Below are 24649 nucleotides of genomic sequence, written 5' to 3' on the forward strand. Positions count from 1 at the left end.
AATGTTATCTTTCAAAGAACAGTAGCTCTTAATTTTAATACAGTCTGGTTAACTATTTTACCTCCTTACATAGTTATTGCTATTGTGTTCTGTTTAATAAATTCTTGGTTACCTCAGGACAAGAACATGTTCTCTCCAGTATTTTGAAGCTGTCATTTCTTTGTTCTCTCTGGTTGTTGTTGTTGTTTTTTTAAAGATTTTATTTATTTATTTGACAGACAGAGATCACAAGTAGGCAGAGAGGCAGGCAGAGAGAGAGGAGGAAGCAGGCTCCCTGCCGAGCAGAGAGCCCAATGCGGGACTTGATCCCAGGACCCTGAAATCATGACCTGAGCCGAAGGCAGAGGCTTTAACCTACTGAGCCACCCAGGCACCCTCTCTCTGGTTGTTTTCAAGATAATTTTTTTTTTTTTTGTCTTTCATTTGAACTTTCTTTTACTCTACTTAGAATTCATGTCTTTCTTAAAATCTGAGATATTTTCAGCACTTTTAATTTATAGCTATTCCCCATTCTTCCTATTCTCTCCAGCATCTCTGATAAATCTTTGTTAGATTTTTTCGTGTCTCTGAAATTCTTTGTTTTATTTTATTTTATTTTTTTACATATTCTATTACTTTGTCTCTCTGTGCTGTATTCTGAGCAATTTTTTAGCTCTTAATTCTGGTTTCTTAATTATCTCCTGAGTGGTATGTAATTTTCTGTTTAATCTTACACCAAATTTCTATTTTTAGTTATTATATTTTTCATTTCTAGCAGTTCCATTTGATTTTCTTTCCTATGTGCCTGATCAGTTTTAATAGTCTGGTTTTAGTTATTTGTTTTTCAATACTCTTCTATTTTTTAAACATATGCATACTTATTTTATCCTATACTTTGATAATTACAAGAGCTGTAGTCTTTGAGAGTTCATTTTACAATTTGCTTACTTATAATTATTTCTCATATTAACTTGTTTAATTGTGATAGTCAGCCTTGATTGAACCCTCAATGATAATAGCAGTTCTCTTCTGTTTCCTTTATCAGCTTTCATTTCACTTTGTTGTGGTTCTTTGAGACTTCCCATGCTTTGTAGAGCTCAGCTCTCACATCTCTCCCATCATAAAAAACAAAAGCAAAACTAAAGTTTAAAAACCCCTCTTCCTTTGGTTCCACTTATCTTACATTCACCTGACAAATGTTTATTGCATCCATTATGAACTGAATGAACTCTCTGCAAAGTCCTGGAGCTTTAGGGGTGCAGAAGAAAGCATTCCTTCTCCTCTAGTGTACTTGAAATTTGGAAAGGAGGCAAATGTAGATAAATATTATAGATTAATTAAGATTGTGAAAAGAAAAGCCAGTAAAAGAATGGAATAGTAGGGGCAGTATTACTATAGTGGAAAGTCAACAGGACAATGAAGTTCATTTAGTATTGGCAATTTTCCAATAATATTTAGAGTAAATTTTTTTCGGGGGCAGAGAGGGGGAGGGGCAGAGAGAGGGAGAATCCTAAGCAGGTTCCACGCCCAGCATGGAGCCCTATTAGGGTTCCTCTTCTGACCCTAAGAACATTACATAAGCCAAAATCAAGAGTCAAAGGCTTAACTGACTGAGCCACCTGGGCGCCCTGTAAATTTTAAATTTAGAGTAAATGTTTAGAGTAAATTTAGAGACTAGATCCCAGGACCCTGGGATCATGACCTAAGCCGAAGGCAGCCACTTAACTGACTGAGCTACCCAGGTGCCCTAAAGACTAGATCTTAAAAGGATAAAGAATTAATCACTTCATCAAGGTAGGAGATTAGGCAAGCCACAGGATAAGGGTGTGAGAGTTATGTACTGTTGTATCAGATTTCAAACAAATTTAAATGTCTCTAAAGTAGAAATATTTGACATATTTGTAGGGCCTTGTTAAATTTCTAGGCATTTCTATTTGTAATTAACTTCAAATAGTGAGAGAAATTCATTGATCATGGGGGTTTGGTAGTCATTCTTTTTATTGTCATTGAATCTGTATGCCACAAGTTACCTTCATTAAGCTGAATATTATGAAGTTCAGGTGACTGTGATTTTTTTTCAGAATGAACTTGAAGGAGGATAGGTGCAGCAAGAATAAAGAATAAAAGCATGATAAAACTGTTTTAACATCCTGCAGAAGGGCATTGGAAATTGAACTCCTTGGAATTGAGAGTTGTAGGCAGATTTATCTATCCACCTGTCCACCTACCTAAACCAAGCAACATTTATTAGGATCTACTTGTTTAAGACACTGTGCTGCATGCTGAGGTTGTAAAGGTGACTAAGATATTCTCTCTTTTTCGTTTTGAGAGAGTAATCAAGGAATGTTAGTTCATTTGAGCCTCAGTATTTTGTAAATTATTGGGCAAACAGTGACCACAGTTTTCACACAGAAATTGTATTATAGGTAATCAATTTGAAAAAGCTTTTTAAAATGATATATGTGGGTCAGAGCAGTTTTTAAAAAACTATATTTCAACATGAAAGGATAACTATATAGTTAGGAATTTCATATTCTTACTCTTCAGCTTCTTAGTTTTGATTATATAATTTGAGTATAAATATTCATGACAATAAATACAATGTGCACCTTTTATTTGATTTTAAGAACAAGTTTATGTGATCACATTCAGTCTTACATATTGACAAATCATGATATTTTATTTGCAAATCTCATTTTAGAGAGCACTAATATGTATATCCTCAGCCAAATGAGGCAAAAAGAAAAGGTATTTTTATATTATCCCCTCATAAAAGAGTTGATTATATTTGGAATATAGGATATTATTATTAACAGTGTTACTGATGATACCTTTTATTAGCTAGTTCAAGAGTGTACAAAACATTTCAGCATCCATTCGCATTTGATTTTCATAATAGCCTGATTAGGCAGAATAACATTTATCTTCATTTAAATTGAAAAAAAATCTATTAGAAAAACTATAATATAGTCCATATCTAATGGGCAGTAATGGGGACATAATACCATTATTGACATTTCTTTGCATATATTTAGATTATAGTTTATATTTTTATTTTGTAGATGAGAATAAACTGTTACCTGCAAGATCAGGATGTACAATAGAAGATCATGTAATTGCGGGAAATGTAGAAGAATTTCGTAAAGATTTCATTTCAAGAATATGGTTGACCTATAGGGAAGAATTTCCTCAAATAGAAGGCTCGGCTTTGACAACAGACTGTGGTTGGGGCTGTACATTAAGAACTGGCCAGATGCTATTGGCTCAAGGACTCATACTACACTTTCTTGGTAGAGGTAAATAAAATCTCTGTTTTTGTACGGAATTTTTGTTTTGGAGAGCCAGGGACAGAGGAAGAAGGAGAGAGAGAATCTTATGCAGGTTCCATGCCCAGCACAAAGCCTGACGTGGGGCTCAGTCTCAGAACCCTGAGATCATGACCTGAGCCAAAATCAAGAGTCAGAGGCTTAACCGACTGAGCCACCCAGGCTCACCTGTTTGTTTTTTTTAATTTGAGGTCCAGCTTATAAACTGTGTAAAATTTTGTATAGTTAATTTCTTGACTTCCTTATGTCTTCTAAAGGTTGTAACTAATCTAGCATATTCTATCTTTATTGAATTAGGGTGTGTATTACTTACATGTATGAGTTTTTAGTAGCCTTTGGTTTTTTTTTGTTGTTATTTAGTTTTTTTTGATTGAATTATCTGGATTATCTCCAGTTCAGTAAATCTTGAGCAGGTCAATAGCAGTGACTTTGAGCAGGTAGTTGTTATTTGTATATTATTTAAATCTTAAGAAATTTAAGCCATTTCTTTATTTTCTCTCTACATATCAATAATGCTTTAAAATGTTTTTATCTTTACAAATATGATTATAATCAGTTAACTTGATTATGCATATTCTTAATAAGGTTATCATGCTTCATCTTAAGATTATCATGTTTCATCTTTTAGACTCTCAAAAATATCATTGATACTTCTTACATATATCTATTTAAAAAAAAAAAACAAAAACCTTTCTTACCATTTCTGTTAGTCCATTTTTTTATAATTTGTACATTTGTAGGAAGATTTTGGTTTGGTATTTTAGCCTATCATATATGGTTATTACTAAGTATTATCATATTTTTAAAGTGTTAAATAATTTCCCTGCATTGCATGGCAAATATTTGGTAACCTTTCTGTAGGGATTATTGATGAGATTATTTAGAGAGAATGTTTATTAAAGAGTGGTATGGATAATACAAAGAAAAAGAATTTTTAAACTTTCTCTGAGAGGATTTATTTGTAGTCTTGTGCAGTCATTGGCAAGAATTGGGATATTTTTCACAGTCCTAATTAGTTCTCTGAGTCTGTGACTCATTTTTTTAACCTAAAGTTACATGTGTGCTTGAAACTGTCTTATCATAAAAACTGTGAAGTAGTGAATATAGTTGGTTTGGGGGGGGATCTTTGATCTTTAATGACTTCTGTTTATCAACTTCTCATTTACTAGAAAATTGATATTACTCTCTAAACAATGATTATTTTGAAAGGATTGTTTGAGAAAAAAAGAAAAGAAATTTAAAACTTCTATGGTTAGACTTATATTTTAACATATAATCAAAATCCTCTTTCTGAAGTTATTCTCTCATTCATGTTAGTGATTATGTTTATTGTGCCTTTGGGTAGTCAAGACTGGATATCTGATAAACAATACTGGTAAGGGAGTACAGATGTCCTCATTCCATTTCAGCACTGTCAAAGAAAAGAAAAGAAAAGAAAAGAAAAAGAAAAGCATTTTCTGGAGTTGTTTATTTGTACCTGAGTTTACTATTTTTTAAAAAATTAATCTCAATACTTTTGTTTAACATATCACAAAGCTTTATTGAGATATAATTTATATAACATAAAGTCACTCAGTTAAAGTGAACAATTCAGTGGTTTTTGGTATGCTTCCAGGGTTCTGCAACCATCACCATTACCGAATTTTAGGACATTTTCATCATCCCCAAAAGAAACCTCCTATCCTATGACAGTCACTCCCAATACCCTGCTTGCCATATGCAAACAATCTACTTTCTTTCTCTATAAATTTGCCTACTTCTGAGTTTACTATTTTAGTTTAGTAACCTGTATCACTTTAAATGCTATCTACTTACTTTAGTAGAATTGTTAAAATCTATTTAAAAGATCTGAACACCTTGCTTTGGAACTACTATAGCTTGGACGTGGCCTGATGCTTTGAACATTGAAAATTCAGACTCTGAATCATGGACTTCCAACACTGTAAAAAAATTTACTGCATCATTTGAAGCATCACTTTCAGGGGAAGGAGAACTCAAAACCCCAACAGTTTCTCAGAAGGAAGCAATCAGAAGATATTCTGATGATCATGAAATGCGAAATGAAATTTATCACAGGAAAATCATCTCTTGGTTTGGTGATTCCCCTTTGGCTCTCTTTGGTTTACATCAACTAATAGAATATGGAAAGAAGTCTGGGAAAAAAGCCGGAGATTGGTATGGACCAGCTGTGGTTGCTCATATTTTAAGGTAAAATTGTATTGAAATCTTTCATCTTACGACAGAGGTCCTTAGGCTTAGAGATACTGATTTTTGCAGTGCATATATAAAATTGGCAGTTCTAAAGTCTTACTGCTTGAGAATATTCACAAGGAAGCTTTCATTTGCTAATAAGGAAAAAACAAGACCTTGCAACTCTAGTTGCATTTAATTTATCTATGACAAATTTTTCTTTTGTTCATTGGTATAGATATCCAGGGTTTGTGTCTAACCAGCTTTTCATTAGACCACCTTATTGGAATGTTCTAAAAACTAACAACTCTTTCAACCTTGGAACATACATAACATTATAGTTTTTTTTTTTTTAATAGTGTAACCTGGGGGCTGTAATGTACTGATAGTGTAATGAAATGTCAAGAGCTAAAATGATGTTTTCAGCATTTCTTTGCACACATCAAATTCTTGTGAATTGTAAATGTATGGGACTATTAATATTATAATTATATCATAGTAAAAGTAAAGGGTCTGTGACATTCAGAGTAGTTAGAAAAAAGTCAAAAGTCAAATTTCACTGTTCCTCAGCCTTTTATGTGCCATTTGTTTGGATATTGCTTGATTTAAAAAAAAATTGTCTTATTTGTTGTGTGTTCCATTGTTGTAAATGGAATCATTAATATATCATCCAGATATAGTATGTTATAGTAAGTTTACTCCATCTAAAATCATATATAAATTAGAAATTATTACATTTTTTTGCATATTAACAGGCTTTTATATTTTATAGGCCAGATGCTTACAAATGGAAATGTATTTGCCTAATGTTATTAAATGGATTGTTAATAATAATATCAAGTCCTGCTTGGTATGATATTTATAAAGATGTAATTATAAAAGCCTAGTTTCTATTCTCCAAGATACTATGTTCTGACACCAGGGATCAGAACACTTTTTCTGTAAAAGGCCTCATGGTAAATATTTTAGGCTTTGTAGGCTATAAAGGGCTCTGTTGCCTACTTTTCTTTTCTTTTTTTGTTTTATAACCCTTCAAAACTGTAAAAACCATTCTTAGCTTACAGGTTGTACAAAAGCAGGCCACAGGTTGTATTTGGCCTATGGCCCATAGTTTGCCAGTCCCTCTTCTAAATTAACACATGCAAACATAAATAATAAGTCATGTGAAATTAAAGAATTATAAAGATACAGTTAAATAAAAATATTTATATTTTTTCCAATTTGTCTAATTTCCTTTTACAGATATTATTGTGGCTTTTTTCAAATCATGTGTGCCATTGAGAACATAATACTCACTCAAATATTTTTCAGCTTGCAATTTTACTTATAGAATTCTAAGACTCAAAATCAGGAAATTCATTTGTTCAGGTTACTTAGGTTTTTGAGTGAAGGGAAAAATAGTCATGCTTGCATTTATTTATCTATTTATTTTATTTTATTTGTTTTTTTAATTTTTTTTAAAAAGATTTTATTTATTTATTTGACAGAGAGAGATCACAAGTAGGCAGAGAGGCAGGCAGAGAGAGAGAGGAGGAAGCAGGCTCCCTGGTGAGCAGAGAGCCCGATACGGAACTCGATCCCAGGACCCTGAGATCATGACCTGAGCCGAAGGCAGCAGCTTAACCCACTGAGCCACCCAGGCGCCCCGATTTATCTATTTATTTTAAAAGATTTATGTATTTATTTGAGAGAGAGAGAGAAAAAGAATCTCCAGCAGACTCCCCACTGAGCATGAGTGCATTTGGGGCTTGATCTCATGACCCTAAGATCATGACCTGAGTTGAAACTGAGTCCAAGTCTTAACTGAGGTGTCCCTGTAACTTATATTTTAATGTTCTTTGAGTAATTTAGTGTAAGGATTGACTTGATTTAGATGTCATTCAGATAATAGTTTTGAGAGCAGACACTATAGGTTAAATAAGAAAGTTAAAAAAAAAAAAGATGATGGCTCTTTCCCCTTAAATTAAACCTTTAACTATTAACTGAAAATGTTAGGCTTTTAAAGGATGATATGTGTTGTTTTTTAGAAAAGCAGTTGAAGAAGCAAGACACCCTGATTTACAAGGAATAACTATTTATGTTGCACAAGACTGTACAGGTGAGGAATATATATAATTCTAATGTTTATTATCTATTATTTGGTTATACTTTTTAATTTAGATATAATTGACATATAACATAATAGTTTCAGCTCTATAATATAATGACTCATTATTTGTATATATTGTAAAATGATCACACAGTAAGTCTGATTAACATCTGTCACCATATGTAGTCACAAAAATCTTTTTCTTGTGATAAAGACTTTTAAGATCTACTCTCTTAGCAACTTAAAAAAATATATTTTATTTATTTGAGAGAGAGAGAGGGAGCACACAAACGGAGGGAAGGCAGTGAGAAAAGGCATGGGACAAGGACAAGCAGACTCCATACTGAGCAGGGAGCTGGATATAGGGCTTGATCCCAGGACCCCAGGATCACCACCTGAGACCTGAGCCGAAGGCAGATGCCCAACCAACTAAGCCACCCATGTGCCCCTCTTAGCAACTTCCAAATATAACAAGGTATTATGAACTGTAGTCCCCATGCTCTACATTACATTCTCCTGACTTATTTATTTTGTAGCTGGAAGTTTGTACCTTTTGACTCCCTTTACCCGCTTCACCTTCTTCCCCACCCGCTGCCTCTGGAAACCAGCAGTCTGTCCTCTGCAGGTGAAGCTCATTTGATTAAAGTATATATATTAGTTCAGAAGAGTCAGAGATAGGGATGGTCATGTGTGTGCTGCCTCAGAAAAATGAGAGAACTTAAAGGTTTATAATTAGAAGTCATTACTGAGTAGTTTGGAAAAAGTAAGATGATAGAATTGAGACATGAAAAAAACTCTTGTTGCATTTTTGTACCTTTGGTTTAGATTGACTATGGGAGATAGGGAAACTGCTGAACAGAAGAATTTGGTAGCTCTTAACCTAAATTTGAAATTTAAAGGGAAGAAGTCGGGCACAAGTAGCAGAATTTGTTAATCAGCTAACTTCAAGAGCAGAAGAGTTTGGTTTTCTTCAAACAGGGAGTTTGAAGAAAGCTGTTTTGTAGTTGTTAAACAAAACAAAATAAAGTTTTGTCTGTATATGGTTCTACAAAATCCCCCCATTTTCTCTTGAAGTATTCTACTTAGGCTGTTAACACCCATCACTCTACCCAGACTGCTCTTACAATAATTTAATCTTGCTAAAAATCCAGGGGTCACTTCTCAGTCCTCACATTACATAATTTACCAGCAGCCTTTGACACAGTCGACCACTTTTTCCTCCTTGTAATGTTTTGTTTACTTGGTTTTTAGAATGCTGCTTTTCAGGTTTTCCTTCTATCTTGTCTACTCCTTCCCAGTCTTCTTTGCTGGTTTTCCTTATCTTGGTGATCTCTAAAATTGCACTCAGCCTTTAGACCTTTTCTCCTGTACACAGATTTGAATTCACCTGGTCTCATGGCTTTGCAGAACCATCTGTGTGCTGTCAACTCCCACATTTATAGGACCTTTCACCAAATCCAGGCTTTTATATCCATCACTGGCTACTCATCCTCTCTGCTTGCATGTTTAATAGATATTTGAGACTTAGCATGTCTAAAACTGAATTCCTGATTCTCCTCTTTGTGCCCCTCCTATGGTTGTCTATAGTATGCTTTTGTAAATGGTATGTCTCTTACTCTGTTTACTTGTACCAAAACCATTCAAATCATCTCTGACTCCCTTTTTTTCCTTCTCCCATCTTGCCTTTCACATATTAAGGAGTTCTTTAATTTACTGATCACTTTTAACCAGCTCCAAATGACCAGCCCATGACTGTTCCCTACCTTCACAATTACTGCCCTTGTTTGAGCCACTATCATCTCATGATAGACTACTGCAATTCCTTCCTTCCTTTCTCTCTCCCTCCCTCCCTTCCTCCATCTCTTTTTTTTTGTTCTTTCTTCCTTTCTCTTCCTCCCTCCTTCTTCCTTTTCTTTTCCTCCCTGCCTCCCTCCCTTCATCCCTCCTTCCCTTCCTTTCCCCTTCCCTTCTCTTTCCTTCCTTGCTTTCTAGATTCATTTATTTGAGAGAGAGCATGTGAGCATGACAGGGGAGGGACAGAGGGAGAGGCAGAGAGAGAATCTCAAACAGACTTCCCACTGTCTGTGGAACTTGACACAGGGCCTGATCTCAGGACCCTGAGAGCATGACCTGAGCTAAAATCAAGAGTTGGATGCTTAACTTACTGAGCCACCCAGGCACCCTATTTTCTAGCTGTTCTATATGCTTCAGCCCTTGTCCCTACAGTCTATTATCAACACAGGAAACACAAGTAAAGTGTAAGTCATATTAGGACATTCCTTTTCTAAACTCTTCAGTGGCATGCTATGTCATTCAAAGTAGAAACTGCAGTCTTTACAATGGCCTTTAAGAGCTCACCCAGTCTCTTGCTTGCTTTGGCAGCACATACACTAATATTGGAAAGAGTTCACCCATTTTGGGACACATGGGGGCTCAGTCGGTTAAATGTCTACCTTTGGCTCAGGTCATGATCCCAGAGTCCTGGGACTGAGCCTCACATTGGGCTCCCAGCTCAGTGGTAAACCTGCTTGCCTCTCTCCCTCTGCCACTCACCCTCACTCGTGCTCTCTCGCTCTTGCTCTGCCCTCTGTCAAATAAATAAATAAAATCTTTAAAAAAAAAAGAAAAGAAAATGAGTTCACACAATCTGTCTTCATCCCCCCCCCAGTGTTTTACTTTATCTCCTAACCTTATTTCCTGTTATTTTACCCCTTGCTAACTTCCCTCCAGAGACACAGGCCTCTTGTACCTGGAATGTGGTGGTTATGCTTCTGCCTTCAGGCATTTGCATTGATTGATCTTTATACCTGGAATGCTCTTCCCCCAAGTTCTGGCATTCTTGATTTCTTACTTTGTCTTGATTTAACTGTTAGGTTTCTCATAAGGCCCTCCTCCCCACCTTATTTTAACTCCCACCCCCCACACCTGCATTTCCTATCCATCTTTCTCCCTGTGTTTTTCTTCAAAGCACTCATTACCATCTGACGTATCTTTTTTTTTTTTTTAAGATTGTGTTTATTTATTTGAGATAGAGAGAGAGTGTGCATAAGTGGGAGGGGGTTGCAGAGGGAGAGGGAGAAGCAGACTGCCCAGTGAGCAGGGAGCCTGATGGGGCCTGATGGGATCATGACCTGAGCTGAAGGCAGACGCTTAGCCAGCTGAGCCACCCAGGGGCCCCAAACCATCTGACATACCTTACATTTTACTAATTTACTATCTATTTCCTTATATTAGAGTATATGATCTATGCAGACAGGGTTTTTCCTCTATATTGCTCACTGGTGAAGTCCTTGGTACCATATAGTAGCTACTCAATTAAGTATCTGAAGAATGTATAAGTGAGGTAGACATTTTTTGACTCATTGAGACCTTGATAGTGATATCAGAGATCAGATGACTGGCCAATGGGGAGGAGGGATGAGAGTAAAAATGTTTCTGAAAATCATTTTTATAAAATTTAATACATATTTATTATATTTTTCTCAGTTTACAGTTCTGATGTAATTGATAAACAGTGCACTTCCATGGCCTCTGATAATACAGATGACAAAGCCGTTATTATTCTAATCCCCGTTAGACTTGGTGGGGAAAGGACCAACACCGACTACTTAGATTTTGTAAAGGTATGAAATAACTAATTTTTTTAACATAATGCTAGCTAATATGAAAAATACAGAAGATTTGCAGTCTTTTTTCTATGAAATGGATAGTCATGTAAAGCTTGGATTTTAAATTTCAGTACTGTAAGATCAAATATAATTTAAAGGGTATGGTGTTCTATGACCAAGTAGCCTTTTAATCTTTTTGTAGCTAATCAAAGAAACATAGATGCCAGAACAGTCATAATATGTAATATGTCTACAGTTCCCATTATCCCTATTTGTGATTGTTTAAAAGTATGTACCTTTATTTATAAAACCCACATTAAACTATTTTGAGATAATGATTAAAATAAACTGAGTTTTCTATTATTGCTGTATTGTCTCTTAACTTGTTTCCTGTGCCACCAAAGGTTAATAAGTAGAATGACTGTTTTATATAGACAGAAATGATGAAGATAGTATGGGGGAAGGTTCCACCTTGGTTTTTTTAATATTAGCCAGTTAAAAATCTGTTCTATTTGAGAACACATAATTCTTTTTTCCAGATGAACCTGTTTAATTATGTTATCTTGTTTTGGGCAACAAGACATTCACTTGTCACAAAACTTCAACTTAAAAGAAATTTTTTTTAATTTGAGTATAGTTGACACACAATGTTACATTAGTTTCAGATGCACAACATAGTGACTCAGCTTCTCTGTGTTATGCTTGTACTCACCACACCGGTAGCTACCAATTGTCATCATACAATGCTAACGCTTTTACCGTATCATTGACTATATTCCCTATGCTGTGTCTTTTTTTTTTCTTTTAGTTTTTTCTTTTATTAAGATTTTATTTATTCATTTAAGACAGAGAGAGAGAGCACAAGCAGGGAGGAGGGCAGAGGGAGAGGGAGAAGCAGGTTCCTTGCTGCAGGCTCCCCACTGAGCAGGGAGCCTGATGCGGGGCTTGATCCCAGGACCCTGAGATCATGACCTGAGCTGAAGGCAGTTGCTTAACCAATGGAGCTACCCAGGTGCCCTGTGCTGTGTCTATTGTTATGACTGTGACTTACTCGTTCCAAAACTGGAAGCCTGTATCTCCCATTCTTCTTACTCATTTTGCCCATCTCTCCCACGTCCCTTCTGTTTATAGGTCTGATTCTGCTTTTTGCACAAAACTTTAACTTTTGAAATACTTCATTTTGGTTAAGATTATAGTATTTATATTATTTTCATAGTTTTAATAAAGTTCTCATCTTTTCAAGGCCAGAGATGGAATTCCTCTTTGAATGGAGTGTTATGGCATAGTAATCTTGATAGTAATCTTGAAATTTGTCTCTTGTGTTTCAGTAACAGTTTGTTCCCCACATGAAGCATCGTGGTCCATGTGTATATGAGTGAAACATATATCCTCACTGTAGATTGTGCTGTTTCTAAAAATCTAGAGCAGTTGTTTTCAATACATGGATATAGAAGTTTTCTAGCTGGTATATTGGCTTTTCATAATAGTTACTAAAATTCTGTAGGCATACCTGTTACTAATAATACCAATACTGTACTATATTGATAACATATGAATTCCCTAGGTAGAAGTGGGGTTTGCTTTCTAACATGTGGGCTCTTTAGTAAAGTTAATGGTAGAATGTGAGAAGTTATGAGCCATTTCATCTAGCGAATCCATTGAAGGTTTTGGGACTTTTGGCATGTTGCCATGTCTCAATAGGTTGTAATCACGTTTGAACTGGATTCTCTATGTCTTTTCTTTAACCATGAAAAGATTAGGAACTGAGACAATCTTGAAACTGACTCCTTTAGCCAAACCCCAATTTCTGGTAGAATGGGCTGCAGATGGCTTCAAGGCATGTTTCATATAGCTGAGGGCTTTGCTCCTTGGTGGTATTAATATTTCTTATCAGATGGCAGGATTGTCTCATGCTCTTGAATGATTCACTGGAGCCTGAAGTGTAGTGAAACAAACCATGGTTAGCTGTTAAGAGTGATCCTCGGTACCTAGCATATAGGAGTTGCTCAACAAATACTTGTTACCTCTCATGTTTGTATAATACTTTTAATACAGATATATCTCATTTTGCCTTCGCAACAGCTGGGAACTATCTTACCTTCATAAAACAGAAAAGAGAGATGTCAAGTCATAAGTTTAAGTTCAGATAACAAACTGGTAATGACCACAATTTTTGTTATTTTCATATTTTCCCCTAAAATATGGACTTTAAAAAAGTATTTTATTTATTTAGCATGAATGGGAGTAGGGGCAGAGGGAGAGAGAGAATCTCAAGTAGACTCCCTACTAAGTGCAGAACCCAATGTGGGCTCACGACCCTGAGATCACAACCTAAGCTAAAACCAAGAGTCAGGTGCTCAAGCAACTGAGCCATTCAGGTGCTCCTAAAATATGGACTTCTAAAAATGTAAGTTTTGTTTAATTTTTACATTTTATACATTTTAACTTTTCAGTTATCAGCAGAAAATGGCTGAAATAGCTAAATAGAGTAGGCTATATGCTTTGTGTTATGTTTGCTTGGGTTTGGTTGGGTCAAAAGTCAAAATGATAACTTGTAAAGAGGCATTCACTTGGAAGTGAAAAAATAGAGTGATAGTCCTGAAAAAAGAATGATCTTCCTCTTCCATTTCTTCTTCCTCCTCTGCTCCCCTTTCTCTTTCTTCACCTCCTCCTCCACCAGCATTCCATGCTTCCTACTCCATCTCCCTCTCTCCTTCCACTTCCTCCTCCTCCTCCTTTGTCAGCAGTTGTCTTTTTTCCTGCCAAACCATTGTGCATTGTACTCAATACAATTCACCACTCAGTTCTATTTTTCAAATTTATTAATCAAGGTAATTCCAATCTTTCAGAGATGGTACCATCCCCTGCTACATTCTCTGAATAGAAAGAAGTTTGGTGTGGTGCTTTATCAGCTCTTAGCTCAGGAAGTTTGTTTGTTTATTTATTTATTTATATTTTAAAGGACCTGGGATGGGGAAAATCTAATATGTTCTTCTCCAGCAAGACAAATTAGGACTTTTCTTTTTGACTGATTACTTCAGTCTTATTTATTGCTTCATGAGTACAGCTCAATAAATTCTCACCACTAGATAACCGTGAAGAAGCTTTTTTAGGAGCTGAAAAGTGTTTCGGGTTTCCAAAGGTGCAGTCTTTTATATGTAATGGCATTCCAGTTCCTAATCTGCTTCTGTTTATTGCTAAATGTGCTCTAGTCTGTTATAAAGGAAATATAGATGTCAGGAACCAAAGTCTTTATTCCATTACTTGGAGTCATTCTTTTTTTGCTGAGGAGAGCCACTGATGATTCCTGCTATATATTTTTTTCTTTTCTTGGCTATGAGGGACTTAGAACTTTCACTTCCTGGTGGCTCTCTTTGTCAGAAACATTGTGTGTCAGCTGATCAGACTGCTTCAACTTGAAGTAAGGCACTCTCTAATTAAGGATTTTTATTTTAGGGGAAAGGAACAGAATAATAGACTATTAATGGAATAATAAAAATAGAATAATAATATTTTATTGTTCATTTTCTGTATAATTTCATCTTAATTTGTTAGCTCTAAAATTTTAACCTATCATACGTGTTCTTTATTATATTTAACTTTTTTAGTTGCAGTTCTCCTTTCCAGAAAAACCTCTATATTTTCACATGACTGAAAATGTACAAAGTTGTTGTTTTCTCTAAAGGTTTATTTATAACAGTGAGGACCTGGAAACAAATATTCATAATGGAGATTTTAAAGCATGTTGTGCTATTTTCATAAAATTGAGTATTTTACAGCCATTAGAAATTATACTAGTGATCTGTATTTATTGGTAGAAAAAGATGTATATAATATAATGAGCGACTAAAGTTAAAACAACATATGTAGTGTGATCCCACATACATAGGACTGTATTCAATAAATCTTTATGTGAATGTATGTAAAATACATCAAGTTCAAGATGGTGTTTCCCAAATATTAATAATGATGAGCTCTTAGTGTTGGGGTTTTGGGAAATTGTTAGTTTTCTTTTTTAAAAAAGCTAGTTTATTTAAGTAATCTCAGCACCCAATATGGGACTTGAATTCATGACCCTGAGAACAAGAGTCACATGCTCTTCAGACTGAGCCACCCAGGCACCCAGGAAACTTTTACTTCTTTTTAAAGTAGGCTCCATGCCGAGTGTGAAGCCCAAAGTGGAGCTTGAACTCAGGATCCTGCGATCAAAACCTGAGCTGAAATCAAGAGTTGGATGCTTAACCCACTGAACCATCCAGTCCCTCCCAATTTTTACTTTTTAAAATACATCTATGTTTTAAAAATAACAACCACATATTATTATTTTTTAAATATTTATTTTATTTATTTATTTTAGAGAGTGCATGTGTGGGGAGCGGCAGAGGGAGAGAGAGAGAGAGAATCTCAAGCAGACTCTGTGTTGAGCATGAAGCTCAATGTGGGGCTCCATTTCACAACACTGAGATCACAACCTGAGTGGAAACCAAGAGTCAGGCATTCAACTGACTGCATCCAACCACATATTATTTTTAAGAAAATAATTTAAAAAATACTCTATGGTTTGATTACTTGTTAAAGGGAAAAAAAAATTAGTTCATATACTTTGTATTTTATTAATTAATTAATTAATTTTAAAGATTTATTTATTTTGAGAGAGAGAGAGAAATCCATGGGAGGGGTAGAGGGAGAGGGAAAGAGAGAATCTGGAGGAGGCTCACTGCTGAGTGTGGACCCCAGTGCTGGACTCCATCTCACAACCCTTAGATCATGACAAGAGCCGAAACCAAGAGTTGGATGCTTAAACGACTGAGCCACCCAGGTGCCCCATGTACTTGTTATTTTTATGTCTTCTAGATTTCAAAACATCCTGTCGTTTAAGAGAAAGAAAGTTTATTATTTAATACTTCGTGGTTTTATAATGTGCATTTTATCATTATTAGTGTTTTCTAACTTTATATGATATATTTATATGCATAATATAAGCTAAACTATTGCAAGACTTTACATGATTCCACTGGACATGTGTTTTAAAAGGTTAAGAATTATTGGGGTGGCTCAGGGTGGCTCAGTTAGTTGAGTGTAGGGCTCTGGGTTTCAGCCCAGGTCATGATCTCAGGGTTGTGAGATCACACCCTATATCTGGCTTTGTGTGCAGCTTGGAGTATGTTCCAGATTCTCTCTCTCCCTCTCAGTCCCCTCCTTTCCCCCCAAATAAATAAATAATAAAACACAAAAATAATCTTTAAAAAAAGATTTAGAATTATTTGACCCACTTAAATAGAATTCTACTTAGAAGTGGATGCTGAGGGATGCACTAAATAATTTATTGAAGTATCCTTGTTATTTTATGAGTAAATTGACATTAAAAACAGTAACAATTATTATTTGCCTTAGATTAAATTATTTTCATCTTTGTTTATTCCAATAAATTTATGAAATAGCATAAAAATGTGTTAAGTGATAATGATGTACTGTATGGTGACTAACATAACATAAAAAAAAGTGTCATGTGAATGTTGATTAGAAAATTATTTATAGTCTAAGACTCGATGTTCAGTGAAAACAGTAATAAGGTCTAAGGACTGTTTCTAGTATTTCAAAAAATGTGATGAAAATACTGTGTTGATCATGATAAGGCTGCATCAGCTAACCGAAAGGCCAAGTGCTTGGGCTCTGGCAGGAGTTTTATTGCCTTTAAATGCTGACCTTATTTATTTCTGTATCTGGCAGACAGTAGTTGTTAATGTTGTTGAATGACATGTTGATCAGAACAGTTGATTTAGTCATGTTAATGTTGAGTGATTTAAAGAAAATAGAAAATAGTATGGTAGATAAAAGGATTTTAAAATATGGAGCATATGTACTAACCATAAAACTGGTGGTGAAATTTGGAAACTGCTATACATATTAATACTACTAATATAAGTTTGGTTGTTTTGAATAATTACCATTTTCCTCTTGACTCTAAATCTGAATTAATTTTTTTTGGCAGGGTATTTTAAGCCTTGAATATTGTGTGGGTATTATTGGTGGCAAACCTAAACAGTCATACTACTTTGCTGGATTTCAAGGTCAGTGATTTAATAAAACATATTTCTTTATTTTTTCTTTTAAAATCGGAAAGTTAATTTGGGACCATTTGGAAACAGAATGATTAACAGAGCAAAATGAGTACCTTATAAATTCATCAGTCCTACCATAGCCACTCATTTGTCATTTGGTCCACAACATAATTGGATTCTATAAAATGTATGTTTAATTTCTGTTATTGCATAAACAGGCATAATTTATTGGTTTCACTAAACTTCAGAAGACATTGCTGCCACATTGTGGCAGTTACTATTTACATATTTACTTTTTACCAGTTTTAGTGGTGCTAGTTGATGATAAAATGACAAGCAATATGTTCTTCCTGTCAGGATAAAGTAGTGCAATACATTTTTCATATGCAAACTGTAGAATATAATTGTGTGTTTGTGAAAGTAATTTTATGACCAAAAATTAAATGACAGTCTCATCACTTTATAAAAATTCTGCTTATACAAGCATATTTGATTATGCAAAAGTTAATCTGTCCTGTGCAAACCTATGTTTCAGTCAATGAATATCAGTCTGGCAAGCTGTTATTCCCAGGTTTTTTTCAGCTATTCTACATAGAAATTGGATTGTAAGCCGTGTAATAATAAGGTGTTTTTTGAATTACTTGTCTTCTGTTTTGTCCTTGTAGATGACAGTTTGATTTACATGGATCCTCATTACTGCCAATCTTTTGTAGATGTCAGCATAAAGGATTTCCCTCTTGAGGTACTATGGATAAAGAGCTGCTACTGTTTTCTTACAATATGAAGGAAACTCTTAAGTATGTAGAGATGTGCTAGACAGCTATGCTTTTATGGTATTACAAGTTAATAATATTTTACTGATTTATAAAACCACACTCCACACAGTAGTCAAAGGTTAAATAATTTGTTGCTGAATTTTAATTTATGACACACTTTCTTCTTCATTTATCTTTGTCTCTAACTTGTTAGATATCCCAGCCCTACCAAAATAAATGATCAAGCCTCTAAGTTATTTTGTAGATAAATAGCTGAATATTACTGAAAAATTTAAAATATTAGGTATGTTTAATAAAAAGAAAAAGGGGGAAGAAAAAGATGATGGAGATGGGTTAGAATGACAAAGTGTTTTGAGACTCTCTGCTGAATTATTTTAAGTATAGTGGTTGAGGCTTAGGCCCTAGCTAAGTTTTTCAAGAGCTAAGTTGTGTTTCTAATATTTGTTTTAGCTCTGATTTTTTTAAAGATTTTATTTATTTATTTGAGAGAAGAAGAGCATCAGTTGGGGGGTAGAGGGCAAGGGAGAATCAGACTCCCTGCTGGGAAGGGAGTTGGAATTGGGACTTGACCAAGCGGAAGGCAGACCTTTAGGCCACCCAGGTGCCCCTGTTTTAGGTCTGATTTCTTAACATATTCTTTTCCTTTATGTTGGGTCTTTTGTGAACCAGTATTTTATTTTATTTTTAAGTTTTATTATTATTATTAATTTTTAAATTTTTTTTATTTATTTTACTTATTTTTAAAAAAGATTTTATTTATTTATTTGACAGACAGAGATCACAAGCAGGCAGAGAGGCAGGCAGAGAGAGAGGAGGAAGCAGGCTCCCTGCTGAGCAGAGAGCCTTATGAGAGTCTCGATCCCAGGACCCTGGGACCATGAGCCGAGCCGATGGCAGAGGCTTTAAACCACTGAGCCACCCATGCGCCCCAGGTTTTATTATTATTTAAAAAATACTTACTTAGCAATCTCTTTGCCTACTGTGGGGTTCGAACTCACAAGCCTGAGATCAAGAGTTGCATGCTCTACTAACTGAGCCAGCCAGGCACCATGTGACTCAGTATTTTCTTTCAGAAAATTTTGAGAGTGCATAAGTGAGGTATGTAATTATTATATGGTTTTGGTTCTTGTTTTCTCAGTTGTTGCTTTTACAGACTTTTTTTTTTTTAATATTTTATTTATTTATTTGACAGAGATCACAAATAGGCAGAGAGACAGGCAGAGAGAGAGGAGGAAGCAGACTCCCTGATGAGCAGATGCCCCTTTTACAGACTTTTAATATAATTGTAATCAATTGAGGGGCATGGATCACTATTTCTCAAAGGCTTGACAAATCGGAAATATCGTTTAATACTTGTTTTAGTAATAGCATCCTAGCTAATATTAATATCTAGTGGTATTTAAATGATAGGTTATCTCAGTAGGACACTGAGAAATTGGGTTTAGATTTATATTTTTGAGATGCTGGTAGAGTATCTCCACCTGTCTGGGTAATTCCTCTGGATAGTTTTTCATTTATCTCAGCTTAGGGATGTATCTTAGGCTATTTAGTGAATAGTATCATTTATTTTTCTATGAGAGTATAACATAAAAACTATAACAAATTGCTTTTGTACAAAAATGAAATTTCACTTTTTGCTTTTTAACATATTTTAAGCTTAAAATGCTCCAGGAGAATGTATTTTAACTGCCCTATATAATTGACATCCTTGACTTCTTATGTAGGTTGTGTGTATTTATGCTACTGAAATTTTGCAGTTGATTGACATAATGATACGAGCATTCTAAAACCATGCTTATACCTCAATGATCAAAATTATTTTTTTAAAGATTCCATTTATTATTTGAGGGAGAGGGACAGAGGGGAGAGAAAGCATCCAAGCAGACTCCATACTAAGCAGGGCGCCTGACATGGGGCTCACTTTCACAACCCTGAGATCATGACCTGAGCCGAAATCAAGAGTCGGATGCTTAACCAGCTGAACCACCTAGGCATCCAAAATTATTTTTGGAAAGAAACTTTTTTTGATCAATACTTGTTTTTGGTCAATAGATGGAGAAATTAAAATCTTAGCTCTTTTATTCAATTCCATGTATTCAATCACTAGTAGTCCTGATACTTTGAGTGAATGCCTTGAATCCAATAGGATTATGAATATTTAAGAAAGTAGTATGATATCTGAATATTTGAGATTGAAGAGGAAATTTAGCAGATTACATCTTTTGTTTTTCTTACAGTATTGAATTCCTACATATTTAGAGTTGAGCTTTTAAAATACTGAAACCAAATCAGACCAAGTATTCTATTTTATTTTTATTTAAATTTTTAAATTTTATTTATTTGAGCTAGAGTGAAAGAGAGAAAGAGAGAGAGAGAGAACACAAGGCTGGGGGAAGGAGAAGCGGACTCCTCAATGAGCAGGGAGCCCGTGTGGAACTTGATCCCAGGAGCCGGGGATCACAACCCAAGCCGAAGGCAGATGCTTAACTGACTGAGCCACCCAGGCACCCCTCTTTTTTATTTTTAAAAAAGATTTTATTATTTATTGGGGGGTGGGGAGGGGCAGAGGACAAGGGAGAAACAGACTCCCTACTGAGCAGGGAGCCCAACATGGGGCCCAATCCCAGGACTCTGAGATCATGCATGACCTGAGCCAAAGTAAAATACTTAACTGACTGAGCCACCCAGGTACCCCCCAAGTATTCTTTTTTAAACTCTTTCCATATGCAAGGCACTCTCCTAAGCACATTAGTTAGTTGTTTGTTGAATTGTTTTCTTCCCTATAGTTCTGTATCATTATATATTTGTACTAATTTTCCATTCTTGTGGGATACGTTCTTATAAAATATATTAGTTTATACTGTTGAATTTTTATGTTAACTTTGTAGAAGAGAATTTCCTTCATCTCTATCTACACAGAGTTTTTAACACTGTGAAGTGAACGTAAGTAGTCATGAATGCATATATGTCTCTAATTTTCATATAGAGAATAGGGTATGAAGGAATAACATGAGCACCTTAAGGAAAAAAGTTGTGGAAAACAGCTTGAAATTAAAAGGGAATGAGAAGAACACAAGTGGCTTCTAGCAGTGAGGGTATGTTGAACTGTGGGTTCCAACTATCAGTGGTTCAGGCAGAGTATCAATTGCTGGGATGAGAGGACTAGAAGATAATGTATCTTCAGTGTAAATACATATTTGTGTGTGTGTGTGTGTGTATGTTTAATAAGATTTCTCAAACCAGAGACTATTGTTTCATGTTATTTATGATATACTTTCAGAATTACAGATTCTAACTCTTATATAACAAATTCTATTCTATTATTAAGGCAATATTTGATTTTCTAAATACTAATATTCCACTAGTAAGGCAGGAAAAGCCTTATTAATAGACATGTTAGTCTGTTGTGATTCCTAGGCCCCCAGTTTCAAGTTTTAGAATGTCTATGCAGTGATTATTTTAATCTACCCTAGTAAAATCAGAGAATAGTGGCATTAAAGATTTAAGAATGATGTGACTGATTAGAGAGATGGATGAGTGAATTCATCAGTGAAACATGTACCCATTATGAATTACACATGTGGACTGCAGTTAGTAGGATTTGTTTTGTAGTAAGGGTATTCTCTAATTATCTTAGGAGGCTCCACCTTAAAGTATTTGTTTCAGTATTATTTGTATGTTTAGGTAATAGGATCAACTATTCCAGAAAATAAGCCTAGAGTAGTACCTGGCATTTAGTATGTACCTAATAACTATTTGTTGAGGCAGTGAATAAATAATATATTGAAAAGTGAAATAAATGGGAATTGACTCTTTTTTTAGTCATATATTTTTTTCAGAAACATATTTCATTGTCACAGAACTGTATCTAGTAAATACTCCCTAAAATGTGTTTGTAAAGTAGAGGGTGCTACTCTTACCAATCGTCAGAATTGTAAAGATTAAAAAAAAAATCATAAGTACATAGCTCAAAGAATTATCACAAAGTAAATATAGCTGTGTAACACCCCTTAGAAAATATTTTAGTCTAACTTGTTCTGCAATAAATAGACATGATTCTGAATTATAAATTAATGTTGGCTTGACTTCAGAATCTTCTTGGGTGAACGAAGAAATATAGTTTTAAATTTTAATGTTATAAAATGCCTCTTTGTAATATGAATCCTAGTACTCATATAGTAACACCCAATAGCAGTTTTAGTTTTCAGTCATCGGAGATTTATATCTGTGTTTTTGCGAATAATATAAAAAGTTCTTGGTATATATCAAAACACTATGAACAACAATGTAGTATTTGTCATTACTATGATCATTGAGATAATACAGTGAAACAACACTAAAACGATTTGGTTTAGTCTTGTTGGTTCTTACATGAAAACAATAATTAAAAAAAAAAAACATAGGACATCCTCGTAGATGAATTTAAAAAATATTTTGTTGGACCTTGTAGAAACGTTTGGTCCTTTCTTATCCCTAAGTAGTAAAAACTAAATAAACATTCCTTATTATTGGCTTTGGAAGGAGTTGGACTGTTTTTAGATAGCTTATATGTATGTAGAATAACTTCTTTTTTTAAAGATTTATTTTTTATTTACTTATTTGATAGAGAGGGAGAGAGAATGTAAGTGGGGAAGAGGGGTAGAGGGAGAGGGAGAAGCAGACCCCCTGCTGAGCCAGATGCAGCATTCCATTCCAGGTCCTGGGATCCTGCCCTGAGCCAAAGGAAGAGGCTTAACCGACTGAGGCATGCATGCACTCCTAGAATAACTTTTTGTAAATATGACCTAGAGCTGTCTGTGCCGTGTACACTAATCTATTCCTGTATATTGTTAACAAGTCTATGTAGTTATTCTGTGCCTTTTCAGATCTGTTTTCAGTAAAACAGATAAAAAAAGGCAGGTGACACAGTGTTGAAAAAAGACCAACTAAGGCAATACTTGTGTTGACTTGTACTTTGGAGACTCCAGTTTAGTTAGGTTGGATCTCACTATATAAAGTACTAGTTAAGCATTTTATAGAAGTTATAGGGTTTTTTTTTAAGATTTTATTTATTTGACAGAGATCACAAGTAGGCAGAGAGGCAGGCAGAGAGAGGGGGAAGCAGACTCCCGGGACCCCGAGACCATGACCTGAGCCGAAGGCAGAGGCTTAAACCACTGAGCCACCCAGGTGCCTTAGAAGTTATAGTTTTGAAAACATATTTGTTTGGCCTGTATTTACTGCAGTGATAGAGAATTTGAATCTAATATATGATTGAACTATCTATAAGGGAAAAAAGGAGCTTGAATAGGAGCTTGAAAAGGAGCTTGCATAGTCTCTAGTGGTAACATGGGACACTAATTGGATCACTGGGATGGATATAGGGGGAGGGAAAAGAATTATTTTGACTGATTTACCATGAACATAAATATGAAAGCCTATGTTTTTCTGTATTTTGATAGTTTCAGGTTAAAATCCCTTAGTTTTAGATATTAAATGTAGGGAAAATTTAAGTTTATGAGTTCAAATTCGGCCTGGATCATTTTGAGAGAAAGAACATGTGTGCACAGGCGAGTGGGGGAGGGGTAGAGGGAGAGGGAGGGAGAATCTTAAGCAGGCTCTATCCCCAGCGTGGAGTCAGATGGGGGCTCCATCTCACAACCCTGGATCATGACCTGAGTGGAAATCAAGAGTCAGTCACTTAACTGTCACCCAGGTGCCCCCCAAGATCATGTCTTAATTGAGCTTATTCTTCAATTAAAAAAATAGAATATACAATAAAGAATTTCTCATACCTGTCTACCATTTACCCAGTTTTCTCTCTCTCCCCTAAACTTGTTAATTTTGGTATATCCTTGGGCGCCTGGGTGGCTCAGTGGGTTAAGCTGCTGCCTTCGGCTCAGGTCACGATCTCAGGGTCCTGGGATCGAGTCCTGCATCGGGCTCTCTGCTCAGCAGGGAGCCTGCTTCCCTCTCTCTCTCTCTGCCTGCCTCTCCGTCTACTTGTAATTTCTCTCTGTCAAATAAATAAATAAAAAATCTAAAAAAAAAAAATTTTGGTATATCCTTAAAGTTCACTTATACAAACATAAACAAATTTGAATATATATATTTCTAAGGCCCTCCTTTTTTTACATATAAGCATTTTTTTATACACAGAAAAACAGACTTTGGTAGCCTCAGTGATTTTTAAGGACAAGCTATCTGAGCATTCAGGATGCCTGGATGGCTTAGTTGGTTAAGCGTCTGCCTTCAGGTCAGGTCTAATGATCTCAGGGTCTTGGGATTGAGCCCTGCATGGGGCTCCCTGCTCAGCAGCGAGTCTGCTTCTCCCTCTGCCCCACCCCCACCCCGCTCCTTCTCTCTCTCTCAAAATAAATAAATAAAATCTTAAAAAAAGCAACCAAACCAACCCAGCTTTAATTGAACTATCATAGAAACAACTAACTTGATTCTAAACCTTGTACTAGCTTATGTATGTCTTTTCCAGTGGCACATTTTTCCTCCCTTCTGCAAGTATTAGAAATGCATATCACTTTGACACACTTGTTTTCTTTTACAGAATGACACTAATGCCACATAAGGTGGAGATTTGACTTGAATGTAAATAATGGTGGCTGTCATGTTTTACAGCTTTGGA

At 35.3% G+C, this 24649-nt stretch overlaps 1 protein-coding gene across 2 annotated transcripts in view; it reads left to right on the plus strand.

The window, feature by feature from the left end:
- The window catches only part of ATG4C (autophagy related 4C cysteine peptidase), a 75832-nt gene that overhangs the window by 34711 nt on the left and 16472 nt on the right, over positions 1-24649 (plus strand). For both annotated transcript variants that reach the window (XM_045064655.1, XM_045064654.1), the window contains exons 4-9: positions 3042-3275; positions 5183-5513; positions 7523-7593; positions 11071-11207; positions 17185-17263; positions 17920-17996. In XM_045064655.1, the coding sequence (XP_044920590.1) occupies positions 3042-3275; positions 5183-5513; positions 7523-7593; positions 11071-11207; positions 17185-17263; positions 17920-17996 (929 nt within the window). The remainder of the gene's footprint in view (positions 1-3041; positions 3276-5182; positions 5514-7522; positions 7594-11070; positions 11208-17184; positions 17264-17919; positions 17997-24649) is intronic.

This window comes from Mustela putorius, unplaced genomic scaffold, assembly GCF_011764305.1.
Source record: "Mustela putorius furo isolate JIRA1106 unplaced genomic scaffold, ASM1176430v1.1 tig00003853_pilon_pilon_pilon, whole genome shotgun sequence".
NCBI classification, from domain to species: domain Eukaryota; kingdom Metazoa; phylum Chordata; class Mammalia; order Carnivora; family Mustelidae; genus Mustela; species Mustela putorius.